Below are 14,719 nucleotides of genomic sequence, written 5' to 3' on the forward strand. Positions count from 1 at the left end.
TTTTCTTGTGTTTTGGGCACGTTTTGGAGGCGTCGAGCTCTGTCTGCAGGTGTAAACGTCACGTGATGCCTCCTGAGCCTGCCTGTTTGTGCCCGCAGCCATACCGGCTCTACAGCCGATAGTCCATGACCTGTTCGTACTGAGAGGAGCCAATAAAGCCGATGCAGGAAAAGAGCTTGAAACCCAGAAAGAAGTGGTGGTGTCCATGCTGCTGAGACTCATCCAGTACCATCAGGTAAGGGGGGTGTGGGGCACTCACTGGCACCACAGACGCAGCAGGAAATGTCCTGTGGCCCACTGTCCGCCAATCAGTGGGTGTTCCTTCGTGCCACCCTGGGCTCTGGGGCTGGGGAGATGCCAGAGAGGGGTAGGCTTGCTGGGACTTGGTATTCAAAGCCGTACAGCCACTCGGGGAGGTCACCTGCCACCTGGCTGACAGTCACGGGGTCATTCGAGGGAGTAAATATGTTGGAAACCCTGTTTTCCAAAATGACCAAGAATCAGTTACCTGACATTGACCGAAATGATAGAATTCTAAAAAATGATTTTAAAAATATCGCATCTGAAATAATGTCAAGACTTTATTTGTACATCTCTTTACCACGTGTCGATGTAGGTAAGGCCAGGGTCTTTTCCTCTGTGCTGGTTGTGGTTTAGTTTTCCTTAAGGTGGAGCAGGAATTTCAGGCCGTTCGGGGCGGCCTGAGTGCAGAGGTCTGGCCTCTCCCGTGACCCCGCTCTTAGCTTGCCTGGCCTTCAGAATTTTTGTCAGGCTATTGGTCTTTGAATCTGAAAGTCATAAGCTTCTCTCACGGAAGCACTTTCTTCCGTGCATTCTCATCTCGGTGACTCTTTGTAATGTTGACTGAAATCCCGTGATTACGATGTAAAGCACCAAGCACGATGGGTTGGAGGGAGGCCTAGAGAGTGGCCCGTCAGCCACACGTGCTCGGGGAGCTTTTCCGCCTTTTGAGAGGACAGAGGGTCGGGTAGCCTTGCTGAGGAGGGTCCACACGGAGTGCACACTCCCCTCTTGGGGGAGAAGGGCTGCCAGGCCCCTTGAGTGGAGAGGCAGCTGTGGAGGGGCGGTCGGGGCCGGCTCTATGGAGAGTGGGCCTCAGTGGGCGCATCTCTCTTCATGGCGCTTGTGTAGACCAGGGTGACAGGTGTTTTCTGTAAACAAGCAGGTGACAGGTATTTTCAGTGTTGTAGACTGAAACACCTCACTTCAGCTGCCGTGGACGATGTCCCAGCCGGTGCGGTCATGAAGTGTGCGGCTGTGTGCCGATAAAACTGTATTTACAAAAACAGGCTTTTAGATGTCTCTGCTCAGAACTGGTGCTCGACCAGTTATGATGTGGATAACTCTTCTGAAGGCAAGTACTACTTGGTAGGAGATTCCCTTTCTAAAGAGCACCAAGTTGAAATTAACAGACACAAAAGTCACGAGGCATCTGTAGAAAAGCTTAATCAAGGCTGTGTTTGTGTTTCTCCAAAAGTTTATATAAATTTTATTCTCTTTTTGTGCCTTTTCTCTGGTGGTGAAGTCTTGTAAGTTCCGTAGAAGCACAGGAGTACCGCGATGGTGGGTGACTCCAACGAGCGTGCAGCTGAGCTGTGCCCCTTGCGCTTTCTTTCGGTGTCCCTCGTGTCGTGTGTCCCCGGGCCGGGGCCGCGTCGGGGGCAGCAGGCCCTCCCTGGGCCTCACGTGTCTTTGCACCCTGGAGTCTGACCCGCCTGCACCCCGCAGGTGCTGGAGATGTTCATCCTGGTCCTGCAGCAATGCCACAAGGAGAGCGAGGACAAGTGGAAGCGGCTGTCCCGGCAGATCGCCGACGTCATCCTCCCGATGTTGGCCAAGCAGCAGGTTTGTGCCCCGTCCGCGTCATTGCTGTGGAGTCATTGTGACACGTTTGTAAGTGGCAGCGCTGGTGACTGGCATTTCATTGAGTCAAAACGCGTTCGGCTTGCGATCCTTATCAGTGCCAGTCTCAGGGCAGGGATTTTCCTTTATTCTCAGTGACCACCTCCGGTTGCCTTTGTCTCCTGCTTCACAAGAGTGGAGCCTGAGGCTCAGAGCTGTTATCTAGCCCGCCCAGGGGTGCACAGCTGGAGCGTGCCCAGGGCCGGGGCTGTGCCGGTCTGACTCCAGGGCCGTGTCCTTTCCTGTCCGGTGGTGCTGCCTCCCTCATTCTACTCACTGACCTTCAAGTGTTTGGTTTTCCTTATCGCTCATAAAACAGTTTAGCAGTGGTCCATCGTTTAAGCAGAATTTCTGTGATCAAACGATGCGGTCAGTTATTTCCACGATGGAAGTGGAAAGATGATCTGGCTGTGCTGTACCGGATGGAGGCCGCCCGTCGCACAGCTTCTGAGCCATGGCTGCCACCAGGCATCAGAGGGCGGGATGCCCTGCGCCCTTTGTAAGCGGGGTGCTGGGGTGCCTCCGGGGGCGGCAGGGGAGTGTGCCGACGCCCTCCAGGAGACGGCGGCTGTCAGCAGAGCTCTGGTCTTCAGCGCTCTGGATGCAGTCAGCAGACACCTGTTTGTTCACCTTGACTATCTCCGCCAGGGAAGCAGGTAGTCCGGGTAACGTGCGGTGTTCCTGGCTCCTGGCGGTTGGTGCAGATGTGTAGACACGCTGTGGCAGGAGTTACGGTCTTCAGAGCTTTGGCCCCGTTCTCGTTTCCTAGTGGGCCTGTCATCCTGGCATGCTGAGGCCAGTCAGAGGGAGGGAGTCTTGGCTTCCGATGGCACTGACTGATGGCAGTTTTAATGAATTGGGTGTTTTAACGTGGTCCTGGATTCCATGCCTGTGGATCTATATTTTTAGAATAGCACTCCAGAAACTTTCTTCCGGTCTCTTACTCGCCATGTGCACGATCTAAGGAAGGTGGAGGTTGAAGGTGGGACGCCTGGTAAACGTCCACCATGGAACCGCATGCGAGCACGTCCGTGAGACACTGCCGAGCGCCCGCCTGGTGGCCGAGCACAGGTGCACCTTCCCTAGGGAAGTCATGCAGGGCATCCCTCGGTCCCCGCGGCAGACGTGAGCCAGACGTGAGCCGCGCCGTGAAAAGCCTGCCCTCTTGGAGTGACAGTTTTATTGGCTGGAGATGGAGGTGACAGACATCAGGAAGTAGATTAGTCATGCGTAAAACCAGATGACGGCAGGGACTGTAGGGAAAGCGGAGGAGAGGTGGGTGTGTCAGGGCGGGGCTGCATTGCTAAGTTTGTATAAACTTGACCGGGTTAGAGCTTTTTAGGCTCATCATCAGTGAAGACCCTGAGGTGGGAGGCTGCCCAGGAGGTTCAAAGAACGTGGAGAGACCATACGGGTGGAACAGAGTGTTCGTGCGGAGCAGGGAAGGCAGCAAGGGTCTGGGGGTTGGGTGGGCCTCTCCGGCCAGCGTGGGGGGCTTGGGGAGGCCTGTAGAGGGTTTGGTACAAACGAGTGGCCGGGTGTCATTTGAGAGCTGAGGCAGCCTCAGGGCGGGCGTGAGGGCAGAGCAGGGGGACCCGCCTAAGGCACGGAGGTGGCGTGCCCCAGGAGGGCGAATGGCGTGGCGAGCAGTAGCCACCTGCTGGACACAGGGTACAAGCAGAAGCAGTAAGCTTTGCGGCTTCTGTGTCGATGTGAGGAGGGAGGCACGTCGGGGAGGTGAGGAGGAGAGGAGATCCTGGTCTGGGTGTGTGCAGTCGGCATACCCAGGAGGCACCGGGGGAGGCTGAGGTAGGCATTTGGGCGTCCGAGTCTGCAGCTGTCCAGACGGAACTGGCCAGGAGGTGAACGTCGGGAGGGGAAGAGATCACCATGGGACCCGTGCAGATGGGGAGGAGAAGGCCAAGCTCTGAGCTTAGGGGCCAGAGAGGTGAGGACGAGTCCGTGGAGGAGGTGGGGAAGGAAGCGTGGGCAGGGTGGGGGGTGGCGTTGTTAAAACCAAGGAAGGAAGGCATTTTGTGGAGAAGAGAGGGGTCAGCTTTGGGCTGCTCATAGGCCCAGCAAATGAGCTGGGAGCTGACCCTGCATTTGGCAGGCTGGAAGCCACTGGGGAGCAGTTGGCGGGGGTGGAGGGCGCAGAAGCGTGGCTCAGGGGTGTTGGTGGAGAGGCACGGGGAAGAGGCTGAGAAGGAATACATGTGGGGTGGCAGCCAGAGGCGGAAGGAGGGGTCAGGGCCTGGGCCTGGGCCTCACTGGGGGTGAAAGCGGAGGGGGAGTGCCCCTCACAGGGCACACTGGGGTCGCCTGGTGTGGGCCCGGCGCACTCCTCCTGAGGACCCAGAAGAGAAGGAGCTGGCGGCAGGTGCAGGCCTGGTGGAAGGAATGGGGGTTGCAGAAGCTCTCAGGATGGTCTCCTTACCTGGGGGGGGGGGGGGGGGGGCATGTGAGAACAGCGCGTGTCTGCAGCCATGTTTACTGGGTCTGGACACGCTCTTCGTGATGAACATTAGGAAGGCAGCGGTTGAACACGTTTTGGTAGAACCTTAGCTTGGAATATTTTGCATCCGTTAAAAATGTTAGATTTTAAAACCTGCTGCCTCGGGAGTTTTCCGTTACGATTTTAAGGGAAAAAAGCCGAGACATTTATAACATGATTTTTCAAAACCACTTAAAGATCTCTAGGTGTGTGTGGATACGTGATCGTAGGAACATGGGGAAAGTTAAAGAGAAGTATGTACAGTTGACCCCTGGACAGCACGGATTTGAGCTGCACAGGTCCACTTCCACGCGGATGTGTTTCTCTGAATACAGGACAATACTGTAGATGTGTTTCGTCTTCCTTGTGGTTTTCTTAATAACATTTTGTCTTATCTTACTGTATTGTGAGAATACCACATGTAATACGTGTATACAGTACGTGCCACTCAACTGTTTTTGTTATTGGCCAGCCTTCTGGTCAGCAGCAGGCTGTTAGTAGTTAAGTTTTGGGGGAGTCGGAAGTTAACACACGAATTTTCAACAGTGTTGGGGGTGGGTGCGTTTGACCCCTGTGTTGTTCAAAAGTTAACTGTACACCAGCTTGTTAAAGGTCGTTACAGCTGGCCGAGTAGGGATGAGGTGCAGGTAAAGCAAAGAAGGAAAGAGAGCTAAATGACGTGTGCACAGAGAGCCGCACTGGAGACTCGTCCCAGAACGCGGGCGGGGATTGTCCCAGAGTGGTGGTGCAGTTCCAGCCGGCTTTTCCATACTTTTAAATCTTTGAATGTTTACAGAAAATGTACGTTGTTTATGTAATAAAGACCTAAATGAAAAGGTTGCCCTTGTGAAAAAACTTCAGCAGCTGCAGTGTTCTAAAAGCTGTTTGCTTGCTTCACGTCTAACGTGAGGACGTATGTAAGTGCACGGGTGGTAAGGGCATTTGACCTTGAGGTACCTAACTTGAAGTAGAAATGTTAACATTTTTGTTGGCTTACGGGAAAACTTTTGTGATGTTTGATTGCAACAGATGCACATTGATTCTCACGAAGCCCTTGGCGTGTTAAATACTTTATTTGAGATTCTGGCCCCTTCCTCCCTCCGTCCCGTGGACATGCTTTTACGGAGTATGTTCGTCACTCCAGACACAATGGTGAGTAGCCCGCGTCGTGACGGCGTCTTAGATTCATTCGTCACCGTGTGGCACGGTGGTTCGTCAGCTGCCTGCGGGCCCCGTGGGGCCGTGGTGGGGCCAAGAATTTGCATTTTAAACAGGTTCCCAGATGGTGTTGATGCTCTTATCTGGGACCGCACTTTTGAGCTAATGATAATTTGTTAGCTTTATTGATAGAATGGTAAACAGGGGTGATTTTCATTCATGAAACTGGCAATTAGGAAAAATGTAATTTTCTTTTTCCTTTATAACTTATTTTCTTTCTTTTAGGCACCTGTGAGCACTGTTCAGCTGTGGATATCAGGAATCCTAGCCATTTTGAGGGTTCTCATTTCCCAGTCAACTGAAGACATTGTTCTTTCTCGTATTCAGGAGCTCTCTTTCTCTCCATATTTAATCTCCTGTCCAATAATTAATAGGCTAAGAGAGGGGGACAGTACTTCGACACCAGAAGAACACAATGAAGGGAGACAAATGAAGAGCTTGCCGGAAGAAACGTTTTCAAGGTATGCTCTGTGTCTGTGCCTTTAACCAGCCCGCGGCCTACGGCCCATCCATAAGTCTTCGGTCACTCCTGGTCTCACTTCAGCGCTGCGAGTGGGGTAAAGAGGTCTGTGTGGGTGTGCTTGCTCTGGCCCTTGTGCCTCATCTGTGGCCCTGGGTCCATGTCTCTCCCGCGTCTCGGTCCCATCCCGTCTCATGTCCTCGTTAAAGACCACACTGTGGCTCACCATGGCGGTGGGCACTGAGGGCCCGCCTGCCCCCTGTGCTGGCAGTGAGGGTGGGTGTTGCCTGAAGAGAATTTAAAAAGCTAAGAAGACCCACTAAAAGTCAGTCTCCTTTTTATTCTCGTGTGTGTTGGCCATTCTAAACACAGTCATAAAATCCTCCTTCCTGGCAGCGTGACCGTCCCACGTACTCCCCTTGTTGTACTTGTGGCATCGTGTCTACCCTCACAGATTATTTGGAACCTCCTTGAGGGCAGTGATCACAAGTCAGGGCCAGTAACGCATGTTATCTAGATAAGCGTGTGTCCACTTTTTCTGGATTGCGGGTGCTCAGTAAGGTAGAGCTGGCAAGATGTCCAGTGAGCGTGGTTTGTGCTGACGTGCTCCTTCGAGGCAGGTCCTCGTAACATCCATTTAGCTGCCCCTTCACTGGTCGTCGGCGGAGATGCCGGTGCGTTTGTGGAGGTAAATCCAGTAAACCTGCTCGACACCCTCTTGGTTGCAAGTTCAACCAGGTGGCCTGTGGCTCCCTCTGCTACGTTTAAGCAGGTGGCTAAAATGGATGAAACGTTAAATTGCTACAGCAGGTTGCCGGCTTCTATTTCTGTGATACTTTCTGGTTTGCAAAGCTTTAAAGAAACACTGCATGTCATTTTATCCTAACAGTCCTGAAGTTGTATATGTGTACTGCCATCTCATAAATGAGGAAGGTGATGTGCAGAGAGGGAAGGTGACTTAATCCAAAGGGATGGTATTAAATGTTACACTTTGTTCACTTCACTTCTGTCTTTACTCCCCCCTGTGTCTACTGGATGTCACATAAGTGCTCTGTAACAGTCACCTAATTCACCATCACATTTTCCCCTTTCTTTGCAGATTTCTACTACAACTAGTTGGCATTCTTTTGGAGGATATTGTTACAAAGCAGCTCAAAGTGGAAATGAGTGAACAGCAACATACTTTCTACTGCCAAGAACTGGGCACTCTGCTGATGTGTCTCATCCACATCTTCAAGTCTGGTAGGTGCCTCAGACCGACTTTCGCAGGGCATCCGTGCGGTCCCTGTCCTGCGCCGGGCACTCTCGGGGGCAGGAACTTGGCTGCCCGGTACAAGTTCTGCCCTGCTCACTGTGCACTGGAAGGTGTTTGGTTGTTGAAAAAAACAAACCAGAGGGCTTCCTCCTCTTTTAAAAATTTGGAGGCCCGAGATCTTTTTGTACCTTTACATACGATTGTGAAGTAAAAAGGACAATGACCCCAAGAGAGAAGTCACAAGATGACAGCCATGCAGTTTGCAGAGGAAGCAGCCGATCCATAGTAGGACAGTAGGCATGCTCCAAGAGAAAATGGGTGTTTTCACGAAGAATGCCTTGATTTAGATTGAATGAGTGGGAAGCTGGAACACTCGAGTTACAGGGTACCGCCATCTCTTTCTTCTCTTAGCAGGAAAAACAAGAAGCAATTGTAATGTCTAGGAAACATAAGTAACATGACCAAGGACCTATAAAAAGAAATGTCATCCTTTTAGGTTTCTTGGCTTTGTTGGGAGCTATATTCACATAATCAATCATAATATAAATGCTGTTTCAGTTTTCAGGTTTTTTTTTTTTTTTTAATATGAAATTTATTGTCAAATTGGTTTCCTCAGTTTTCAGTTTTATAGTCAATGTATGAGTAAAACATTGAAAACTTACTTAACTGTAGTTTCAGAACAGAATGAAAATGTTTTTATTTCTGAGAAAAATAAAAGGGAAACTAACTTAATTTGGGAGTGGAAGGACGAGGTGGAGGGATGGAAGGGTCACTAATCTCCTCTCACATTGTTGGGGTTATATAGTCATGTCTAAAGTTGGCCCAACTGTAGCAGGATTCTCGCAGAGTCGTGACAGTGAGGCTTTTTTTTCCCTTCAGGAAGCAACTTTATTCCTGCTGGCACCGCTCAGTTGAGTTTGCACCCAAAGAATTGAGTCCCGAATGCCACGTGGCATAGTTTTTTATATATTTTTTACTTCTTTATCTCCCATATGTGGTAACACATAAACATGGGGTCTGATTAAGCGGTCTCATGTTACAAGGTCGTGAGGGATGTTGGTCACGTAGGCGTATAGTCAGGTTGCCTTGAGGTCTTTTTTCTTTCTTTAGGGAGGGGCCCTACCATATTCCCCCCTTTGGTGCTTGGATCCCTCTATTTTGGGTCAAGGAGCATCATCTTGGTTTGGAGGTTTATATTTTCATAACATCGTTAACACGAGTGGCCGTCTTTTTTTTTTTTTTTTTGAATTATGGCCTCAATGAGACTGGAGGCAGACCGTACAACCAGGGGAGCTAAGCAGGGTAGGCTTAAGCAACCTCTCAGAATTAGGAGGATAATTTCTATGAGAGTTCTGAATCCCCTGAAAGTTGAAAACCATTCCCCAAATAACTCCCTGGGGTTTTAACCGTTCCAGGTCTGAGCAGGGACACGAGCAATCCTTTTTATTTGATTTGTGATTTCTTTTATGACTTTTTTCTCATTATCTACGTGTAGGCGGCAGTTGCTTAGGTTAAACGTTTTACAAACTTTTTTCTCAGAAGGAAGTAGGTAATCTAAGACCAAGCGATTTTGATAGCATGGCCCATTTTGGTTTCTTGTTCGGCAAGTAAGTTTAGAGCTCTGGCGGTTTTATTGGTTAACTGCTTGTAGTCTGATTATGCGGTTTAGCGTGTAAATGGGAGCGTGGTAACCCCAGGACGCATCTTCTGCCCAGGTGGCAGGGCCATGATATCGGATTATAGGCTCAGGAGGCCCTCATTTTTTTGGTTGTCAAGGTGTAAGGCACGCCGCTTCCTTTGTTTCCCTGTTGCCACGCACTTGGACTCCCTGATGTCTCCCTCTGGTAAGTGGGAGCAGGAAGAAAGATGGACGAAGAGTTTCCAGCACACATGACCCTGACCAGCCTGAGGGAAGTACTATGTAGGCTGTCCTTCCACGTATCTAGTGTAGTCCACCTGGACCCGCCATTTGATGGCTGCGTTGACATGGTCTCCGGCCTCTCAGAGATGAGGAAGTTAGATAAGGGGTGGGGATCTGGTTCAAGGTGATCTGGGGTCCCCCACCATTGAGTTTTTTGGGCAGTTGAATTATAAAATCTTTGGCCTAGGCATGTTAAGTTTTTTTTTTTTTTTTTTTAACATTTATTTATTTTTGAGACAGAGACAGAGCATGAACAGGGGAGGGGCAGAGAGAGAGGGAGACACAGAATCCGAAACAGGCTCCAGGCTCTGAGCTGTCAGCACAGAGCCCGACGCGGGGCTCGAACTCACGGACCGTGAGATCATGACCTGAGCTGAAGTCGGACGCTTAACCGACCGAGCCACCCAGGCGCCCCGAGGCATGTTAAGTTTTTAACAGAGATGACGATGAACTTTTTTCCCACTAGGCAAGACAGTTTTTTTCCAATAATTGAGCTTTTGAGAAGCCAAACCCCGGTAGTAGGACTGGGATATTTTGTTTTACTATAAGGTCTGTGGGGATCTGATTTTCTAGTCTCTTATCACCATTGTTTTCCCGTGTCGGTACCCTGTCCACAAAAGGACGGCGAGTGTTAACAGAAACCTCTCCCCACGTTTCCAGCCAGCTGGGGCTTCCGCAGCCACTTCGGCGGCAGCGAGTAGAAAAGAATCTCAGTACTAGTGAGAAACAAGGCGTGGCCGTGCCTCGCGGCAAGGAAACACGCAGAAAAGAAGGACAGTCTGTTGTTGCATCGGACCGTCGATTCCTCAGGCTTCCGCCGTGCGTAGATCAGTCAGCTCCTGGAGTGGCTGAAGCAGGGCCGCAGTCTCCCGGAGGCTCTGGAGTTGCCGACTGCTCCTTCCGTATGGTCGGCTTGCATAGCACTGATGGATCAGGAAGGCATTCCCAGTTTCGAGACGCTGGCTTCACTCTGCTGTAGTGAATCCAGGGGCCCACGTCAGCTACCTTTACTGCAGTAGGGGCGGACACAATGACAGTGAATGGGACCCTCCAGAGGGATTTTAGGGGTTGGCCCTTCCACTCCTTTATCCATATTGTATCTCCTGGCTTAAAGGGGTGAGCGTCTGCGGTCAGCTCACAGGTAATCGCTCCCCGACCCGATGGTGTAAAGTGGTTAGGGTAGAGCCAATGGTCCACATCTGTTGTCTTACGGTTAGATTGTTTATCTCATTTAGATGCCCCCTGATGCCCTTGATAATGGGGGAGGGTGCCCATACAGGATTTCGTAAGGGGAGAACCCCATCTGCTCCTTCAGCCTCCCGCCTGCAGCTGCAGTCTGCCTCCCTGAAGGTCCCTTCTCTCTCCCTGCCTAACGTTAACCCTTTCCCTATTTATTTCTCCGCTGGAACAGGGCCTGTAACTGCTGTTAGAGAGCAGGGTCGGTGAGCACTCTGGCTTCTTCAAGCTGGTAAGGGACAGTGTAGGGGTACAGCAGTTAGAGTCTACCCAAGGGTCAGTTCAGTGGCCCACAGCATGGTCTTACAGGAAGGCTGGCAGGCATGAGGCGGCATAAACACTAGCAGACACAAAGAGGAAAACCCAGGGTAAAGATTATACTGACCAACAAGATGGCATCTTAAGATAACGTCTACAGTTTTCAAACCTGTCAAACAATCTAGGAGAGACCCTGACTTTGTAAACAACGTATGTCGGGGAATCTTTCATAACCTAGGTGATAGAGAAGCAGGAGCGCAGTAAAAGTAATCAATGGTGGCTGTATTTCCAAGAGTTTGGTCCTAATTTAATTTAAAAAAAAATTTTTTTTAAGCATCTAATGCTTGTGAGGACTTATTTAAAGTTTTGCTGAGTATAAGCAGACAGTCTGCTTTATTTTGAGGTATAAAACTTTTTCAAGAGCCAGGAGTTCTACCAAAGAAAGAGTCAAAGCAGCCATTTACCATTATTAATTTGCAAAAGTTTAGGCAAGCCAAACCTGGGTATTACTCTAGAAAACAGAACTTTTATTACTTTTTGTGTCTTTTTTGTCTTGCAGAAGAAGGTCTTTACTCATTAGTAAAAGTATCAATCCATACCAACAGATGTTGGAATTGCTTTGACCTTGGCATAGGAATGAAACCTAATTGTTAGTCTTTCCTGGATGGCCTCCAGTTCCTTGACTGCCTGGGAGAGCAAGTTTGTGGTTGAAAGGATTGTTTCTAAGCCACACTTCACAGGCTGATACCATTTGCAGAACTGTCCTTGACAGATTTTTTTCAGTAAACCTCCTTTGGGCCATTTGATAAGTTTTGTCCCTCCCTAAATGAAAGGCCTGATGCTGTGTTTTAATCATCTTTTAGCTCGGTGAGCTTGGTAATAGTGATTGCCCTGCTCTGTTTGTAACCATCCCAAGGGCCGGAGAGAGTGTCTAGGAGTCAGACCCCAGTTTTTTTGGAGGGGCGAGTAGGTGGGATTGAGTCTCCCTTACTCATTGATATAGCCGGCAAACTGTTTTCCTGAACCCTGGTATCTACAACCTACAATATCCAGTAATTTCCACAACTCACCTAATTGTTTATCTGTCCTGGAGTTGGTAGCACCATAGTCTCTAATTTAGTTATAATGTCTCTTTCTAGCAAGGGAGCAAGGCTCTCTGGCGTTATCAGGAAAGAATGAGAAAAAATCAAGTTTCCCCATATACCCCCCAGGGACTGAGAGAAAAATTTAGTTAGAAGTTTTCTGGAGAAGCCTCTAATTGTCCCGCTGTGTTTGGATGGTTGGCCTGGAGTGGAAAGGACGACAGAAAAGGTAGTCCTGGTGTCAAGAAGGAAATCAAACAGTTTTCTTTCTATATTTAGAGTTACCTGAGGCTCTGGGTTTCTGATGGACAGTTGGTTTTGGGGAGCCACCATGAAGATCCCCAGGCCCTGGTCAGTCCCTCCCAGGGACATTGGTTATCTGAGCCCTCACAGAGAGAGGTCCCCGAGGGCATTCAGATTTCCAGTGATTGTCTCCACATAAGGGGCGTGGCTTATGGGATTTTCATTTTGGTTGTCCCCTCGGAGGACATTCTCATTTTAGTGCTCCAAATGGCCATATAAATGGCACTTGGTACCAGGACCTCGGGATGTCCGGTCTGACATAGTACGTAAGGCCACAACTAAGGCCTCAGAGTTTTTTTTTTAAGCCTCCTTTTCTGTTTTTGTTTGTTTGTCTTGTTTTGTTTTTTATTCTTATTTTTCTCTTGATCTTGGTTGTAATATATCCGCTTGGCAGCTTGTAAGAGCTCCTCCAGGGTCCCTTCAAGGCCAACAGCCAATTTTTGCATTTTTTCTGAATATCTAGGGCTGATTGAGTGACAAATTTGTCCTTTAAAATCATCTCAGCCTTACAGGTGTCAGGGGAGATAGCCATATATTTAGTGAGAGCCTCCCTCAACCTCTCCAAGAAGGCCATCGGGCTCTCATTTTGTGTTTGCAAAATACTGGCTAATTTTAGCATAATTTAAGGGCTAAGTCTTAGATTTCCTTAATTTTTTTTCAAAACATCCATCTCATTAAGGGTCTGATTTAACAAAAGCATTGTATCTTTCTAGGTCAACTCAAAAACAAACGTAATATTTTGAAAAGTCTCTGTATGCTTATCCGATCAGAAAATTTACCTGGATCTCCTTTTATCTGTCTTAAACCTTGTAATGTAAAGGTTTTTTCTTCTGGCATTCTAGCTCTTTGTAGGGGAAACATGGCTGTTACGTTACGGGGAGGTCCTGGATAAGGTGGGTAGCAGGGAGCAGAATTGTGTTTTTTTATATACGTATATAAAGAAATTGAGGATCCGAGGAGGAGGAGGAGGTTGAGGTGGGAGACTTCCCTCCCTCCTTGTCTAGGTCTGTGTTGGGTACAGGTAAGGGGCCCTTAATTGTGTCCCCTCCTGATTGCTGGACTTTAGGAAGGGTTTTGCCAGTAAACTAGGATCCACCTTATGTTGCTTAGTAATGCCTTGGTTGGGGAATTACCCACCTATAGGAAAAAGGAAGAAAGTTGTCCCTCATCCCAGTTTTCTACAGCTGGCCAGAGAAACCTCATCTCCTGGCCCCATGTTTTGGCTGGCTGCGCGACTGGCAGCCAGAAGCCCTGTCGATCGTGCGAGGTGCCGGGAGTAGTCATTCTTAACCCATGCTTGACCCCAGGTCTGAGAGCCGGCTTGGTCTTTCCTGGTTTTTCCTTACCCCTCCGTTTCCCGCCTGCAGGATCTTGGGGGTATGGACTGTGACCAAGCAAGACTTTTCGTGGCTCTCGTAGGATGCGCTAGTTTTATTTTGGCCCAGCGGTAACTTACATATTGATTATTGGCTGTTGAGGCAGGGGGTTAAAGGGCCACAGCCCAGGCCTATTTCCCTGCCTTTCTCAACAATACCCACATAAATAGGTTTCAGCTATGTGGACATCCCTCTTTGGCATACAGTGGGCCGGGTGTAGTAAAATGGCTCCCATGTATCTTAGTGAAAGCCCTTCGTACATCCTCCCTCCCTCCTAGGGAGGTGGCAGAGGCACCCAGTCCTCTGCCGAACAGGAACAGCACAAATGTGGAGGATTTGGAGGCCGGCACCGAGGGTGCTGCCATCACCTTCTCAGCTTCTGGATCAAAGGAGGAGGAATTTTAATCTTAACCCAGCACACTTTTAAAATCCTTTTATTTTAACCTGAGTCCGTCTTGGCCACACGTAAAATTTCTTTTTAAAGATTTCCCTTCACAAACCTTCTACGACTTGTCTTTGTATTAGATTTTGTCCCTAGCCATTCTTCTCCAAATAACCAGTCTCATTTAGGACAAAATTGCTTTCTCTTACCTGTAACAAAAATATTTTTTTTGATTTTTTATAACTTTTTTTATATCTCCTACTTTTTTTTTTTTAATGTTTTAAAATATTTATTTATTTTTGAGACAGAGAAAGAGCATGAACGGGGGAGGGTCAGAGAGAGGGAGACGCAGAATCTGAAGCAGGCTCCAGGCTCTAAGCTTTCAGCACAGAGCCCGATGCGGGGCTCGAACTCACGGACTGTGAGATCATGACCTGAGCTGAAGTCAGATGCTTAACTGACTGAGCCACCCAGGCGCCCCTGTATCTCCTACTTTTTCACATACAGAGTTGGCTTTTCTTATTTTTATCAGTTTTAACTACATTTAGCAGATTTTTAACTCTTAGAAGCCTTAGTCTCCAGTGAAAACTAGTAATCGGTTGTGAACTCTTGTTATATCAGAATTTTTTAGATGGCAAACTTATGAATCCACTAAGCATAAAGGATGTTTTCCCACAGATCCAAATGTCCTTAGTTTCTCTGCAACAAGTCAGAAGCACAAACCTACATCTAGTCATTAGTGCTTTAGCCTCTTATCTCGTGAGATATGTAATTAATTTAATCTTAATTTATCATGGAAGCAAAACTTCAA

At 48.7% G+C, this 14,719-nt stretch overlaps 1 protein-coding gene across 2 annotated transcripts in view; it reads left to right on the forward strand.

Moving 5' to 3' along the window:
* The window catches only part of HTT (huntingtin), a 149,749-nt gene that overhangs the window by 83,449 nt on the left and 51,581 nt on the right, over nucleotides 1-14,719 (forward strand). For both annotated transcript variants that reach the window (XM_060655518.3, XM_060655519.3), the window contains 5 exons: nucleotides 99-235; nucleotides 1,750-1,866; nucleotides 5,447-5,569; nucleotides 5,861-6,096; nucleotides 7,195-7,337. In XM_060655518.3, coding sequence (XP_060511501.2) covers nucleotides 99-235; nucleotides 1,750-1,866; nucleotides 5,447-5,569; nucleotides 5,861-6,096; nucleotides 7,195-7,337 — 756 coding nt within the window. The remainder of the gene's footprint in view (nucleotides 1-98; nucleotides 236-1,749; nucleotides 1,867-5,446; nucleotides 5,570-5,860; nucleotides 6,097-7,194; nucleotides 7,338-14,719) is intronic.

The sequence above is a fragment of the Panthera onca genome, chromosome B1 (genome assembly GCF_046562875.1).
Source record: "Panthera onca isolate mPanOnc1 chromosome B1, mPanOnc1 haplotype 2, whole genome shotgun sequence".
NCBI lineage: Eukaryota > Metazoa > Chordata > Mammalia > Carnivora > Felidae > Panthera > Panthera onca.